Genomic DNA, 17653 nt, shown 5'->3' with positions numbered 1-17653 from the left:
TTAAATTCTAATGAAAGGTTCAAATGACCCAGTCAAGGAGCAAAGCTGAAAATTATTTAAGTATGCTTAAAAATCTATGCCAGGATGGAACTGCCAAAGTGGCTATATGCCTAGCAGCTGGCAGACAGCATACCAAGGCAAGCAAGAGACCCTTTATTAAGCAGAGTCTATATTTACATACTTTGTATGCCCTAAAATTCTCCCTAACTACCTACCTGTGACATACATGTGAGTACAGCTAAAAGATTTTTTAAAAAGACTCTCTCAGATTACTCCGAATGGGTAATAAAAACATTAAATATACTGAGGCCTGTGTCTCACACCCTCCATCGATATTTTGATTCTCTGACACTCCGTAAGATAACAAGCCAACATTACTTTGTAGCATCATGATAGCATGACTCTTTTAAACTCAGTGTCTGAATTAAGTCTTCTACTGGAATAGATCATATGTTGCCAAGGCCATCCTGATTTTCCCTCAGCAGTCTGCTATTGTGACTCCTGTCTCCCTTAAACTTGAATTTTTTGTACATTCACTTTTTCTTCTTTTTTTTTTTCTTTTGAGATGCAAGTTTCACATGGAAACAGCGATGTTTAATGTGAAAACTGGGACACTGAAGCAAAGTAAGATCCTAGCAAAAAAACTGCAGAAGCTTGTAGCGTTCACATCAGGTAGAAGTTAATGTGAAGAAATTCACACAGTTAACAGTATTTTGGAGGCAACTTGCTACGTACCAGTGGAAGGAACCAAGATTTCCTATCAGTGGGGAGAAGAAATAGACAGTTTAGAATCACAGACACTATCCAGAGATGGAAGAACCAAGTTAAGTTCTACCCTTTGCCTACTGCCCACCTGGTGTGACTGAAGTGTATGTGCAACTGAAACCATGGTACAAGATCAGCATATTTTGATTCCCTGAAGAGATGTCAGAGCAGTCCAGAACTGAAACAATACGGTCTGCATCAGACTGCAAATACAGCAGCTCAGGCAGTGGTAAGGCTGCTTTTTGGAAGTGACATCTAGAATTCTGATTAAATAGAGGTAAATTCAATACAAAATAATTTGTTATTTGATCCTGCACACACACAGATTCCATCCTCCTCTACCTTCAGACCGGTGTTGTCAAGAAAATGATGTTAAAGAAGACTGATGAAACAAGAGGAGCCACTACAAAAATTTAAAAACAACTTCTTTGTTTATTGACAGCACGTGGCAAGACTGCTACAGGTAACAGATGGAGAACACATTTCTGCCTCTCCCACCAACTCAACCCACATAAGCAATGAAGCATAAGACCCTCCAGGTTTCAGTGTCATGCGATACAATTTTGTTCCATGTATGTCCAGCTAAGCATGTGCCTTGCTTGGCAAAAACTGTTATTTTTGGCAAAAACAAGAGAAGGAATCATAAAAATGGTGGCTAAACTCGCAGCTGTTTCTAGACTCCAACAGAACTTTGCCTGCTGTGGTATTAAGGATTTTGATCACAGAAGTATAGACAGTTAGCAGTTTATTTGCCTAGTGCTTCAATTAGAGTGAACATAATTTTTGCTATACAGACTATATCCAATCTTATCCCACCAGTTGGTATCTGATTCAATCATGATCACTTTTGACCTCTAAGAGTGCAATAGTTAAGTTTTGCATTCGAGATTTCTTTCCTAAATTAAGCATATAACTCTGGAATTTGATTTCATTTAGCTTGATTTTGGACCTTTAAATTACACTAAGAGCATTATGATATTTGCTCACTTCTTTACATTACTTACATAATGTCTCATAGGACATAATCTGTAAACTTTTGCTTGTTTGTTATTAAATGTTTTTTATGTCTTCTGCCACATAAGTCATGCATAGCCATACTGACCAGAGCACATCAAAACAGACTTCTTTAAGTCTAGACTTGAAAAGCCTTTCCAGAATGAGAGCACAGATTTCAACTCCATGTTCCATGAATCACAACACAGTTCCATTTAGGCCATGCGTGTCTTCAGTTTGCTTTAAGAAAGCTTCCAAGACACCTGCAGTAAGGTCTGGAATGCTAAGACAGACATGCTAATACGTTCACTCATATATTCAGTGAATTACTTTTCAGAGGAATGAGTTAGATTTACCACTGTATTTTAAATCATGTTGTCTTTGATCTCCCACATACTTGCATATCTACTAGTTAGTAGTTTGTTACAGTACTTTATTCTAGGAAAGCAATGCTTGCAGTTACTTTCTATCTTTCCTCTCACTACGCCATCTTGAAATACTGTTGATTCACCGTATTGAGTTCACATTCAAGTTGTGTTGATTTTCCCTTCAGATAACACCCTGTATCAATAGAGGCTGAGGCTGGGAGCGATTGAGGGCAGCCCTGCAGTGAAGGACTTGGTGTTACTAGTGGATAAGAGGCTGGACATGACCCAGCCATGGGCACTCCAGAGAGCCACACGTGTCCTGGGCTGCATCCAGAGCAGGGTGGGCAGCAGGGCCAGGGAGGGGATTCTGCCCCTCTGCTCTGCTGAGACCCCACCTGCAGGGCTGCAGCAGCTCTGGGGCCCCAGCACAGGAAGGACATGGACCCACCTGGAGGAGGTCCAGAGAAGGGCCACAGAGACAAGAAGACAGACAAAGCACTGGTCATGAAAGGAAAGGCTGAGAGAGTTCAGGTCTACTCAGCCTGCAGAAGGTTCTGAGGATAGCTTAGAGCACCTTCCAGTACCTAAATGGGACCTACAAGAAGGCTGAAGAGGGACTTTTTACAAGGCATGTAGTGAACAGACAAAGGGGAATGGCTGTATAGTGAAAGCTGTAAAGTTTAGATTTGGTATTAGGAAAAAATTCTTTACTGTGAGGGTGGTGAGGCACTGGAACCATTTGCTCAGAGCAGCTGTGGATGTCCCATCCCTTGAAGCATTTCAAAGCTAGGTTGGATGAAGCTCTGAGCAAACTTGTCTAGTGAAAAACTATGCCTGCCCATGGCAAGGGAGCTGGAACTAGGTGATGTCTAATGTCCTTTCCAACCCAAACCATTTTATGAATCTCATTTGTGATGAGATTCTTACAGATTTGGAAAACTTCTGAAGTTGTAGTAGTTCAAAACTGTGTTAGTGAGGTCCTGGACACCAGTTCAAATATACCTTTCCCATTTCAGCCTGTGATATGCTCCTAATTGACCAATAAAGTCATGTATTAGGTAACCTCTTCTGTAAAGCAATGTTAATTGTTAAGTCTTCTGTATTTTGTCTCCTTTCTTGCTCAGTAATTGACTTCTGTAATTGTGAATCAGTTTCTTCCTCAACCTTTCCAGCTTAGCTCTAGAGGCTTATGTATTTCACCTCAACTCTGTAGCCATATATCCACTTTTTGCTTTATTCTTTCTAAATCCTTAAGTGTTGGAATTGTACTTCTTTTACACCATGCTCCCTCTCCTTCAAATGCAACTGTCTCATGCTGTAGGTCAGAAATTAAATTTTACCCAAACTTAACTGAATAAAAGAAAACTGCAGAAAACTCTTATCTGCTTAGCCTAGAACCACAATAGAAGTTTTTCTCAAATCCAAATATGCAACTGTTTCTTTATTATACATATGAACACCTAAATGAGTCTGTGAATTTACCCAGTTCATCCCAGAGCTGCCTATACTTGTCAGTCATTGTAGTTCCTTGTTGTCTCCAAAGCGACAGACGGGGGTCAGCCATGAACTGTTCTGTTATCAACGTCAACATGCGAGCTCCATTTGAATCTCTCATTTTTAGCATCTCTCGCACCTAGGAAACGAGTCTTTTAATACAAACTTGAAAAAAGCAAAGAAATCGCAGTACAGACAATATGCTGCAGTGTTAAATATCCCACTTTTGCTAAGGTAGATTCATATGCGTGATGGGAAATTTTTACGTAGAAAAAACAGTCTGCCTTCCCAATTTTTGAAAAAATTTTGGGCTCAGTATCCAATTGCAACTCTTCAGAGAATTTTTCCACAAGCAATCCACAGGTGTATTATATAAACTGCTGTAAGGTTTTCCAACCTTTTGGGGGTGGGAAGGAAGAAGAGAACAGCAAAGCTGTAGAAGCTTGAAACGTTACATCTTTACACTGATCAAGACACATCAGATTGTAGTCCACTGCTGTAAAACTCATTGTCAAGTTGCCATTGTATTCCCAAGGTTTTGTGTTATTTTAGAACAGCAGAATCTAGAACTTTCAGTAAGATGCAACCAAGTACAGACTGGCTTGGAGAACAGGGGAAAGAAAAAAGGTTCAGAGTACTCAACACACCTTCGCAAAAAGCAAATTGAGCTGCTTCCCTGATCCATGGTATCCACCCTGGGAAAGGAAGAGTTTAACCTGTTCTTGGACTTGTTCCTCATCCAAATGCCAGCAATTTTCATCATCTATGCTAGCACCTGCTGTTGGGTCAGGAGCACCTGCAAACAGCAAGAAAAGAAATCATTATGTTCTATATGAAGAAGAGAGTTTCTTGAGTCCAGGGGAAAGGACTGCTGCAGAGGTTTGGTTTTTTTGCATCTTCTCCTGTTTTGGATGCCTTGATTTTAATCTAAATTTCTTCTCAGTAGTCTTAAGTACTTAGAAATTATACCTATGAAAAGGCATTTAAATACGTAATATTCTCTTCTCTAGCAAAAAATTAGAATCAAGGTAAGGGTGTTTCCTCCCATCTCAGCAGCTACACTAGAATGATTTTACAAGGAAAATTAAGACTTTGAATTATATTTCTACCACTGTGATGTGAAAACCACTCTCCCCAAAACACCTGTGTAATTCCTGTACCTTCAGCAATCTTGCTCAGGTTTAAGTGACTGCTAGTGAGCGCTGCTATTGATGAACATGAGGAGAATCATCACCTTGGTGCCTCTGAGCTGTGATGGCTCTGCAAAGCTAAACAAAGAGTAAAAAAAATCCCCAAACAAATCCAAAGTCTTAAAGCACTAAAGGCATTTCCATCATAAATAAGAGCTACAGATACTTAAGACTACCTGCTTTCAAAGGAAGCATTTTTACAAAGACAATGTCATCTGCACAGAGTCAATTTAGAGCAACTCTACTTGAATTAGCTCAATATCAACTGAAATTATTAGATTCACATCCAGCAGTGCTTTGGCCACAGAGGACTATAACACAGCTTTTGCAGATCAGACCAGTGATGTTCCTTCTCTTAAAGAATGACAAACTTAACTAAAACAAGTTCTTGCACCATCTAATAAACCATATTTTTCTGAAGAGCCCTGCAACTCCACTGGACTTTTTTTAAAAGGTCTTCAAACAGAACAGGCTGAAAAGTACTTATCTAGAGTGTTGGACTCAGCTCAATGTTGGGCATCACGATACCACATATCAGTTATTTTAAGCATGGCTGGGACTCAAGTTGACTGCACATTTTAATTCTGAACTTATCACAGGTGCATAATCTCTATTATGTTTTGCGAAGATGTTATAGAAATTGAATCACATTCAACAATCATTGAAATGAGTGTCCATGTTACCTCTGTAGAAAAAAAGAAAATACTGCCAGGGAAGGAAAGTGACAAATTTCTAAAAAGTTGGGATTTTTTAAGAAATCCTAAAAACTTAAAAAACCAAAATAGCTAGAACTCTATGATGTACAGGAAAAAAACCCCATTGATTCTATTGATTTAAGCCTTCGTTTCACAACTGCAGCTCTACCATGAAGGTGAAGCTTTTAAGTGGTCAGGAAATGCTGAACTCTTTATTCAATGAAAATACAAACAGAAGATTTAGAGGGTCAGAGGGATGTCTTATGTAGAAACTGCTGAGACAGCAAACAAAACAATGTTCCAACTCAGCAACTTCCTAAACTGCCTCAATTTCACAGCCTGAAGCTGGGAACACTGCACTGCTGTATATATACACAATATGTGTTTAATTAATAAGAAATTTTGTCTTTGGAGATGTAAATAAACTCTCCTACTTTCCACAGGAACACAAAAATGTCTCAAGACAGGAATCAAGCCCAAGACGGCATAAAAACCAAGGAATCAAAAACTTGCTCTTCTGCAAATGCTTGCATCTTCAATGTATTAGTTTTAAAGGGCTTTCAATTCTGTCAGCTACATGAAACACATACTGATAACTCTTTGGTTGCACAGAACAAGATAAAAAGGAAAATCAAGTTACATAAGAATAAGCAATGCAGCTGTTGCACAGACCAGGTTTGCAGTATCACCTTGCAAATAGTTTAAATATTTCATTGCTCTAAAACACAAAGAGGGTGAAGAGGAAATTATAAAAGCAACAGTATACAAGATATACTTAAATTTGTTCCTTACTTCAATAGAGATTTATCTTTAAATAATCTTGGTATGATTACTTTCAGACTGAATTTAAAATAGCCCATTATTCCCCAGCTAAGCTTCCCTATTTAGGGGGTGAAAAAAAATCCTTCTGCAACTATTTACACTTTATCAAAAGCTCACCTGTCACCTGTACAAGGTTAGAATAGCAGTACAGCTACCAGGATTCTTTAACAACAGGTTTCCTTTACAAAAATAAGTGTGCCCGCTACCCAGGGCTACCAGCACTTCCTCCACCAAGGCTACTCCTGCCAGTACGATCCCAAACATATCTTAACCAGGAGCACAGTATCACTATACTCACACCAGTGTTACTTGCAAGTCATTAGGCCAGACGACTGTAAAAGCTGAAGATGCCAAGAGTCTGCACTACAGTGCTCTTCAGCACGGTGTACAGATACTCAGACTCAGATTATTTTCTTTCTTAGAAGATCTTACATAGGCAACATTCAATTATATCAAAATTTTTAATTCTAAAGAAATTTCAGTGAACATATAACCAGCACCAGCTACAGTTGCAATTCACTCATCTTTCAACCCTGCTGTCAGTCTTCAGCAATAGCTGTGGCATGGGGACACTGTGTCTGATCAGGCACAAGTCCACCTTCCCACCAAGGCAGCAGACAGGCATTCTACAGATGCTGCTGGAGAAGCCTCAGCTTCTGCTGCTTATCATTCTTGTTTTGGGGTCAAGACATGACCATCTTCCACGTCTCTCAACTAGGCACTTTTGAAGTTCACTAGGTTCACCCACATCCAGGTGACTCATGTAGTAGCCTGTTTCCTCTCCCACTCAAACAGATCATGGATGGGATTTCTACACTGGCATTTCTCTTCTGAAAACACAGGACTGGGTGAACAGGTAAGTAACTATCTGAGCGAGCAACAGGAGGAAGCTGCCTTGGGGGCTGTGAGAAGCCCTAGCAATAGCTGTCAGGAAGGCTCAGGCCCAGGTTGAATAGGGAGAGCTGAAGGTTCAACCCTAAGGCAGCAGCTTTGCTCAGGGCGTGGAATGACCCTGGACGGGCACTGGCAAGGCTTTGGCAGAAGGACAACTTGGCTGCAGAGAGGAAAGAGGAACATGAGCAGCCCTGAATTTAAACTATGCAGGGCAGTTTGGTACCAAGGCTAAACTCCGTTTCCCACTTGTAACCTGGGGATAAGTGTTACTCGTGCTTTAGAGAGAGGTCATGAGGATACATGAGTTCACATTTAACTATGAAAGTGAGAAGTACTGTATAATTATACTAATATTAAAACCTGTAATTAAAGTGTGTCAGTTTATAGATACTAAACGAACATATTAATCTCCTCCTCCCCAGCCTCTGGCTTTTTAAACTTCTGCTATGACTGGTCTCTGAAATACACTGTACATCACGTACATACATTTAAACACAATAAATAAAGTCTTCATAACCGGTATACAGACACAGCCATATATACCTATTCATGCTCTTTTACTATAATTACTAAATTGCAATCTCAGCAGTCAAAGCAGGAATATTGTGCACAACTGTTTGGGACACCGAACACCTAATACCATTTGAAAACAGGGTAGTGGCCTTTTACATTTAGGGTCATAGGAGGTTGCATGTTGAATATAACCAACTCCCAAGTTCTAAGAAGCAGAAGCATTTGAAAAATAAACATTTTGTTCATTTACATAGCATTTAAAAGCAACTGCTTTCAAAATGAGCAACCATGTTTAAGAACTGATGCTGTACTTGGAGAACCTCACAAATTAGAAGCAGGTAGGGAGCAATGACTAAAAATGGAATAGGAAGTTCTTATATTGCCAACTACTCAGGGCAGATCAACAGGAGATTTGGATAAACAAGGCAAACTGCTTCCCTGATCCTTATTTCTGATGTGCCAGAATTGACTTCAAATAAAGCCATGCCAAATTATTCACTTGTAGCTATTCACACTGATATTTTCTTGAACTTTCTAATAAAAATGTCATTAATTTAAGTATATAAATGAACTGTAGATCAGTTACATTTTATTAAATATCATCCCATTGCAGCATTAAGGACAAGATATGGAAATTTTTTTACAAATAAAAAGCATGACTTAATGAGTATTATGTGAAGACAGCATGAAAGAAACCCAGCTAGAAACCAATGCTGCTATATGCCGATTCACAACAGAATAGTGATTGATTTTAAAAACACAGTATACTCAAATTATTCTAAACAATAATTACATAAAACCAAATATAATTAAAATAATGATTCAGAAATATTATAATGTTTTTTATTCCCCCAAATGATTCCAAGTTTAGATGTAAGTCACATAACTCCAGGACTTCTGTGTGCACTACTTAACACCTGTTCAGCAGCTCACAGTACCAAGGGAAAACAGCAAATGCTATGAAACTGTCAGTGATAACAAAACAAAACATGAAGACAGTGCTAAGTTGCTGATGAAAGTTAATTAAATCTCAAAAAGTTAACTTCAAAAAATTCTGCATTCCCTCTGTATATACAACCAAACCTGCTGTATTATCTACTAATAATATCTAACCTCTCCTGCTAAAATCTGTATCTCACAAAAATCCATATTGTCACATACCAACACATTTCAAAACTTATCTGTGCATGGCAGATAGAATAATTTTATCAGTATAGGTAAGCATATTTTATTTTAATTATTTATCTTCCATGTCTTTTAGCAAAATCTCACTATTTTCTATGCAACAAGTTTCATGTTTAATGTAGCTGAAAAAACCTTTCCTAAAAATATTAGTTTCATAAATTAATTTTCATGTTATTTTGCAGCTACCAGTCTTTTCTTTTTATATTTATATTCTACTACTTATTTACGTTTAGTTAGGTTTCTTGAATTTCTTTAGTTTTGGCTACTCTTACTTTTACTTCCTCCCCAGATCTGGCTCACCAAACACTTCTCATACTAGGCACTTTCATTCTTCTTGAAAGGAAATTCACCTGCCATTTCCTGCTTTCTTCTTTTGCAGCTAGACTCTCAATCAATTTTGCACTTTAGGCAGGGCTATGTGAAAGATTCCATAACTTTAAAAATAATTTATTTTCTTTAACATTACACTGTCTTTTTACTAGCAGATCAGCAATACATTTTATCCAGCCCTATCCTACCCCACAATTTTCTATTAAAACCCCCATAAATATTATTAAATACAGTAAGTACATCTAAACATGTATTAACCTGTACCTCCAGATTGCCCCTTTGAACCTAATAGTTATAGGAACAATATCAGATATTCTGAAATTTTCTTCTAAAGCTTTTTCTTTGGTAGCTATTTTCTTCTTGAATGCCTCCCGCAGCACCGCTAATATCCATTACAAATTAACATTTGCTGAGGATGTACTCACACTTGTCTGGACAAATGCAGAAAAAAGCAGAGAAACAAGGTGCCTGTCCTTCTCAGAATATCAATATACTTCAGCTGCTTCCTCCCACACCCTTCCTCCTAAATTTGAGTTCACCTGGTATGTGGATCTGTATTGGCAAGCGACTTTAACTATGAGATGGAGAATCAGAGAATGGCAGGAAGTCTAGAGAAATCCATATAGTTCCTCCAAGAGCAGAGATTGCAACAGCAGCAGTAAACACTGAGCAAAAGAAAGAGTACAGCTTAAAAAGTAAAAATTAAGTAGGTTTTCCAGGCTGTCCTTATACCAAAACCAGCGGAACCTTTTTCACTATGCACACAACAAAAAACCAATGGTAATAGAAGGCTAATATAAAAACAGACCTTCCCTCTGTCCCTCCACCCATGCCACAGTTACTTTGCTATTTCTACTCAAATTCTCATGATCACAGTTTGGCCTTTCAACCAATTTACTGAAGGGAGAGGTTTCACACCTATGAAAAGGCAGATCTAAGATGACAAATCCAGCCGACAATCTGTTGCCATCCTAACTGCTCCCCTCCTAAACTACATATTCTCTCCTACAATGGTACAAAAATTAAAAGGGAGGAAAAAAAGCCTCAGTAAGCAAGACCCAAAGCTGTATCTGGCTTCCTGTGACAGCATACCCAAACCAAAATCCAATGCAAAGCCAGCAGTTCTGTAGTACAAACACCAGGGAGGGTGTCAGTATTAATATACATGCAGTTGTCTTCAGTATGGATTACACACCACAAAACTCCAGTTTTGAGATCATCAGGAACATGAACAGCTCTAACAGTGTCACATGAAAAAATCAGAACACAGTATCTTCTCAAAATTAAGAGGTGCTTTTGTGCTCTAAAAATATGCAGAACACTCTTTCAACCACCACTAAGTGAAAACAGCATGGCAAATACAGAAAAATATTCCCACTAAACCACTTCTCTCCTGAAGAAGTTAGCAACTAGCCAAAATACTTGTGTGATTTTGACAGCATCCTCTTATTTCTCCCTGCAGTGAGGCTCAGTCATAAAGCAAGAAAGGATATTGCATCACTTGTGTCCACAAAGAAACTCAAAGGGATGGGTTATTATAAACCTGTGTCATAAGTCACTTCATTAATTCCCCCAGTAATCTCCTGAAAGGTGGCCAAAGACAGTCATTGAATGCTGCATAACACAGTTTTGAGCAGGTGAAACATTATCCAATTAGCTTTTTGTTTAAAGGAGAGAACTGATGTTTTTTCATCTAATCATCTCTCTCAAGAGCCAGCTCATAAGGAAAACAAGACAACTGTCGTCAAAGCTCTCCCAAGTCCCAGACCATTCAAACATACAAATAAATATTATTCAAGAGTTGACTTTTTTCACATATCATTGAAAATATATGAAAATTAGAGCTACTACAGTGAGCACAGAGAAAAACAAAAGCAAAAGAATGGAAGATTATACAGAACAACACTGAAATTAAACTACCTCTAGGCAAGACTGAAAATAATTTAAATTATTTTCCCATCCAACATCAGATTCAGAATTTCTCTTAATCAAAGTTGTTTCAGGTGTTTCTGTGCCAGGTCTCCTCTACTTGCAAAAACCAAGTTTTTCCAAGTTTTTCATCTCACTTATCTATGCCGTCAAGTAGAATTTAATATAACTTCTCTTCAAACGCCAGTTCAGTGAGGTCAGACTGCTCAAAGCAAGACAGGTCTACAAGGCAGTTCTGTGTTACCAACTCAACATCTGCAGTACAGGAAATATGAGACAGTAAATGGTGATATAATATTTATCACCCTATGATATTAGAATGAGAAACATTTTTTTGTTATTTTTCATAGAGTTTTTTTGTCAACTGTATTATTTTTAATCTAAGGAATTTGACTGAAGATCAAAAGAAAATAATTATGGTGTGAATCCCAGAAGAACACTTCTCTACAGAAGAACTCACCTTTTCCTTACAAAAACTATGTAATTTTTAGCATTGTGAACACAAAAAAAAAATTCAGACCACGGTTTTACAAAGGGAAAGCAGGAAACCATATAACATATTTTATAACCTAGTCTCCTTTGGTAATAGCAGTTCATTTTCTTATGGCTCTTGGATTTTGTACTTTGGCTTTTGGCATTTCAGTAGAAAACAGTCAATAAAGACATGCTGCAATCTCACTAGGAAGACAGCAACATCCATATTGAAGAAACAATTCAGTTTTTTGGATAATTTTAAAGTAACCTACTCAAATCCTTTGTGAAATGTCATAACTGATCACCAACTTAGAATAGGAAATAAGGAAACTTTTTGCTATTTTCTATGATACAAATCTCAAATCTTTCTCCAAAACTACTTAATATAATAAGGAGCAATGAGATATTCTGACAATTGTTGACAAAGACTAACATGCCTATGATTAGTCTAATTTACGGATTTCGTATTTATCAAGTCTGTAACAGCTTGTCATTTCTCTCACATTATCCATAGTATAGCTAATACAGACATTTGTAACACCTGTCCTTTACATCCAACCCCTGCCTTCCCCTTTTCTAATCACCATTGACTGAATCTTCTCTGAACCCCTCTTACCCTAATTCTTCCTTACCCATTAGCTCACTAATGTGGAGGTTGTTAACAACTCTCATATGATGCATGCTTTTAAGCTCATAACATCCGAGCATGTTCCTCAACTGCTTAATGTCCCGTCTCTCCTTTAGTTCCACGTCCCTTCCACTGTCATCATTCAACAGCTACAGAAACTGCCTTGCCTCTGGCCATATCTCCATAGCCCCCAGTGCTAAAAAATACCACTGGTCCTGAAATTCACTTTCTTGCAGCATCACCTGTCTGCACCTGTTAGGGTCACAGAAGCACAAGGAGAAATTTTAAGCTGCAGATGAATCCTGTTATTAAAAAGACTGAAGGTTTTTCTGCCTACACTGTAACAGACACTTGGTTTTCTTTATCTTAATATTAAGCATCTTGGTTCTGTTTGTATTGCAAGTTCTTTTGAGTAATGGTCACACCTCAAATATTTAACACAAGACCTGCTCCTGTCAATGAAGAAAAAAAATAAAAGAAGGTATTTTTAGATATCAGGTAACTTACTCTTCCCCGCTAAGTTGCCCTTATACTTACAGCTCTGGCCACCTTAGAGGATGTTTCTATCAGGTGACCTTACAGGAACACAGGATTCTAAAAAACTAGCTGGGTCACCTCAAACCCACAACTACCCACTCTCAGTTCAGCAGGGTCCACAACAAAGGTATGTCAGAAACCTCAAGTCAAACTCAGCACCCTTTAACAAACACAAGTCGTCCACAGCAAAAGACAGGCACTAAAATCATGTATACCAGACAGAACAGGAAAGATCAAGACCTTGGCTATGCTTTAACTGCTGCTGCACCAACAGGAAAAAGGCATCGAAATGCAGTTATGTTTCTTCTGACATCATATATAAACCAAATCCCAAAACTTAATAGAACTGTATGTAATGAATGAAGTAACAGTAACATCTACTTGCTTTTATGCTTCATTGTTAAAACAAAATTCCACAATCAAAGTGTCAGAAAACTAGTACAAAGAACAAAATAACAAGACACCACTAGTAAGTTGATAAGAGTTCCTTTAAGCAATATGGCTATAGAAACAAAGAATATCACTACTCGGTTTTCACTAGCTGGAAAACACAAGCATGAAGCAGAGCAGGTCACTTATTAACTGAACTGCTGAAAACATCAAGCTCATTGCTTGCGAGTTCTTTCCTCTATTCCAAAGAGCACCATTTTCTAAATATCTTAATTTTAAGGTTCAATAGAACAATCCTCTTTAGTTAACACCATTGAATCACAGAATAATTTTACATGGAAGAAAACTAGGCAGGTCGTCACACTCCTGAATGTACAAAAAACCCTCAAAACCTATGAGGGAATGAAATAAAAGGAAGAACAAGTATCAAACTCACCATGGACTTGATTGATTTCTGAATTCTGAGAAAGAATTTCATCTGCTAATTTTTGAGCAGTTGGCAAAACTTCTGTGTGGTGTACTGTGATCAAATACTGCACAAATTTTTGTAGTTGGTCTCTGTTCATTTGAAAGAGTGTCTCTGAAATGGGAAGATGCAGTTTGACCTGATCTGGCTTGCGGATCCGGTATAAAGAGAGTGCCACAACGTGGGCACAGTAAAATATGTCCTTGTTTCCACAGCTACAGGTCACTGAGGTAATCTTGCAACGATCAAAGCTGATAGCTACATTGCAAACAGTTTCTGGCTCCGACTGCATTGCAGGCTCTGTTACTGTGCCACTCAAGTGGAAACCTGTGCGGGGAAAAAGAAAACTTAATGATACATGTAAAATATTATATATCGCATTATCAAGGAAGTTTTGTTAATGAAAAATTATACATCTCAAAGAACTTGCTTTATTTACAAATATGATTAATTTTTTTTCCATACATACCTCTTTCATCTCCAATAAATCAAAAGGGGAGTAAGAAGTTAGTTTACAAGCCCTCTACCATACCATCACAACATTCATAGAAGTTTGACAGCAAGAGAACTATTTATTTGGTAAATGACAGCTGCAGAAACAGACCAACATCCCATCAAAATACGAAACTACACAGCAAATTGGCAGCAATTTTCCAACCCCTCTCCCACGGGGGAGCCTGCAGCACCTACAAGCAAATTTAAGCATTCTCTCAATAAGTGAGAAGGAAGTAGTGCACTCTAGTGGCATGAACTCAGGTAATGGTACCAGCTGACTCACTGACAAGTCACATATCCTCTTTGCTTTCACTTTTCCAACCACTGAACTTGCGCTAACGCTCACCGTCACCCAAGTGATCCAGTAGAACAGCTATGTTTGTGCAGCATTTTGGACATGGAAACTGCTGCAGTTACTAATACACAGCATGTCAGACTTGTAACACTGAATGAGACACATATGCACTGTTCCAGGTACATTTGCAGTCTGCATTATGCTCCTATTTTTTCATCAGTATAATAAAGTACAAGCCAAAAGAGCTAGGTCTATGTGTACTGTAAGAAGACATGGTCTATCCTAAGCAAGATGTTTCCTTCAGCAAATATACCACATGCCAGCACAGCACGAGATCTCAAATGCTGAAGATTCAACCTAAACCCACCTGCCTGTCCAACATGAAAGCCCAGGCTTGGCTGTCAACGCTTTATCACTGAACACCAGAATAAGGGATTCCTTTTTGATTTTACGTAAGCATGACATTGATTTCAGCTCAAGCATTAAATCAGAGACACAGACACAGGGTAATGAAACTGAATTTCACTGCACCAGCACTAGATTTGGAAAGTACATATACAATCTGCGATAAATACAAGTAAGGTGCTATATAACAAATACTTACAAAGGAAACAATACGAACCCACACTTCCCCAATGTCAAAAGATTGATCTAATATTCTTGAAATACCAAAGAAATGTACTGCAGGAAGCATTATTACATGAAGATCAGACATGGGAAGAAAGGGGGAAGCAATATATACATAGCTCTAATCCAAAATGCTGTATCCCAAACCATTTTTAAAAAGCTCTGAATTTCACAGGAAACAAAAAGGAAAATCAGGAGTTTTTTTCCACTTGTTTATCCTGTATGAGGAGATTATGTAGCCATCATCACTGCAGTACTCTCATACTGTACCCTGAAGAAAGTCATATGCATACACTAACATTGATTTTGCCATGGGATGTTTCCCAGGTAGTTAGGAGTCAAGGCTGAAGAGGCAGTCAGTGTAAAGTGCACAGAGAAGAAAGGCAGTGGATGAACAAGACCAGGATCAAGTGGTATTCTTGCTCCCACTCACCCCTTACTGAGAGAAAGGGAGTGGAAGTGCCCCTCACACCATGAGCTCCTTCCTCTGTCTTTCCTTTTAGTTTTTAAGTAGTCACAACATGTTTCTTTAAGTGCCTACTCTCGAAAAGAAAGTCTTTGTTAAAGTTTAACCAGCTCTATTTATTTCTGGTTCATTCTCAGCAAGTGGAAGTTGGATTGGTGGTCCCAAAGAAACTACATGCAAGATTATTTTAATTCCACTTTCCTGTGAAGCATACATAAAAAAACCCATCTATAATCCATGAGCTGAGGAAAAGTCTAACACCTGAACACAGAAAGAGCCTGAATCCCACTTCTTCCTACTCTTTGTAAAAACCTGGACTTCAATTAAACACAATAGAAAAATGCACAATGAAAGCTTTTCTGTTAAACTGATGGAAAGTAATAATAAAATAGACCAACCAGCTACTCTAACAATATTACCACTTTCAATTCATCAGTATACTGTTCAAGCATTCAAGAAAGTTAAAACTCTCCTGGAAACATGAAGGTCTCCAGAAATACTCAGTTAAGAGCAGGCCTGCTCTTAAATCCCTGCACTGCTTAGATACAAATACAGGTCATGGCTCCCTCTCCACTGGGAGCTTTTTATTAAGCATTCATGTTACAAGCACCAAAATTTAGAAACACAGATACTGGTCTAAACAATGACAGCACTAAAACAGTCACCTTACTTAACTTACCCTTCTTAACCTACTGGGAGTTTAAACAAAATAAACACCTGCTGTTATTGCAGGCTAAAGACATAGAAGCTCTGTATTAACTACTGCAGGATATGCATCCTAATTATGAAACACTGTTTTGCTCCTCTTTATCTGTCTGCATTTTTAAAGAAAGAAATTGTTGTCAGTAAATATGACCTTTAAAAAGTTTTAACCATATCAGAAAAACCAATTCAGGAAATTTCACCTCAGAAGCACTGGTAAGGTTGTTGTCATTTAACCGACCAGAAATCAAACACCTTCACCACTGACCCTCAACATTGCAGAGTACTGAACACACAGCTTTAAATTTTTTTTAGCCTAACCATCTAATATTCTCCTATCTGTCAGTAATTTACACCCTGTCAAGAAGCAAGATGTTACATGCTCCTGGAAAAAGACAAAAGGAATTACCTATGTAATTGTGGGGACTTGAAGAAAATGACATTTCACTAAAAGGTCCAAAGGAGCAGAAAAGGTCTTTTCAGCTAAAACTTGCAAGCCCTCACCCTAAACAAGTACTTCCCTTCAAAGCGAAAATTTGTCTTTTACCCAAAGTTACAGAACCTTTGCTAGAAATATTTATCCATTCCAAACAACTCCAAGAACAATGATATTTCACTTTTTGGTTAGAGAGCTCATTCATTATTAGCTAAAGACAACAAAAGTGTTGCAGGCAGAAAAGTGTGTTCACTACAGAAGCTATTTATAGAACATGCACATTTCACCTTTTCCTTTAGCAGTGGCAGTTTGAAACATTTCACTGTTCTCAAACCAGCCTGTGATCAGTAACTCAAGCTCAACTAACATGTCCGATGCATAGAATGCGCAGAGGCTTTGCATTCTGCAAAAATGTATTTAGAAAAGCAGCTGAAGCACTAAGACAATGTACAAACTAAAGCTCTTTTTATAAAACAATTTTGCTTCTGTTGGACACTCACTTTAAAAACACCTCAGTGTTTTTAACAGCCAATAAAATAGTGTTCTCAACTGCCATACTTCTGGAAGGGAACTGTGCCAAAGTGCCGTCAAGAAGAAAGCATTTACAAGTCTGTGATTTTTACAAAACAACTTTTGCCAAAATCTGCTAGACAGCATTCTGTTGACTAAAAATATTCTGGGACTTTAAAACCACCTGATAATTGGAAATTCACACTATTACAATGCAGTACTTGCCAGCACAAGGATATATGCTTGTCATAACAAAAACACCCACCACTTTAGAGTAGAACAAAAGCAAGTTCAAATTATAACACACTAAGGAATAGAAAAAAACAGTGGCATGCAGAGAAGGAGCAGCAGGTAGGCTTTGAGTTACTCAAGCCAGAAGCAAAGTTTGAGATAGGCAGTTTCACTACCTCATAGGATAAGTAGCAAAGTCAGTGTACCAAATAAGCACC

At 38.1% G+C, this 17653-nt stretch overlaps 1 protein-coding gene across 5 annotated transcripts in view; it reads right to left on the bottom strand.

Moving 5' to 3' along the window:
• ZSWIM6 (zinc finger SWIM-type containing 6) overlaps positions 1-17653 on the bottom strand; it is a 109193-nt gene that overhangs the window by 35303 nt on the left and 56237 nt on the right. For 3 of the 5 annotated variants that reach the window (XM_039709660.1, XM_039709661.1, XM_039709662.1), the window contains exons 2-4: positions 13644-14000; positions 4268-4416; positions 3609-3759 (exon numbers count right to left, since the gene is read on the bottom strand). The exons of 1 other annotated variant lie outside the window; for it this stretch is intronic. In XM_039709660.1, the coding sequence (XP_039565594.1) occupies positions 3609-3759; positions 4268-4416; positions 13644-14000 (657 nt within the window). The remainder of the gene's footprint in view (positions 1-3608; positions 3760-4267; positions 4417-13643; positions 14001-17653) is intronic. One more of the 5 variants, XM_039709663.1, reaches the window with a different exon arrangement.

The sequence above is a fragment of the Passer montanus genome, unplaced genomic scaffold (assembly GCF_014805655.1).
Source record: "Passer montanus isolate IOZ18808 unplaced genomic scaffold, ASM1480565v1 scaffold22, whole genome shotgun sequence".
NCBI classification, from domain to species: domain Eukaryota; kingdom Metazoa; phylum Chordata; class Aves; order Passeriformes; family Passeridae; genus Passer; species Passer montanus.
The sequence above is the reverse complement of the archived record's forward strand: the minus strand, read 5'-3'. Positions and strand labels throughout refer to the sequence as shown.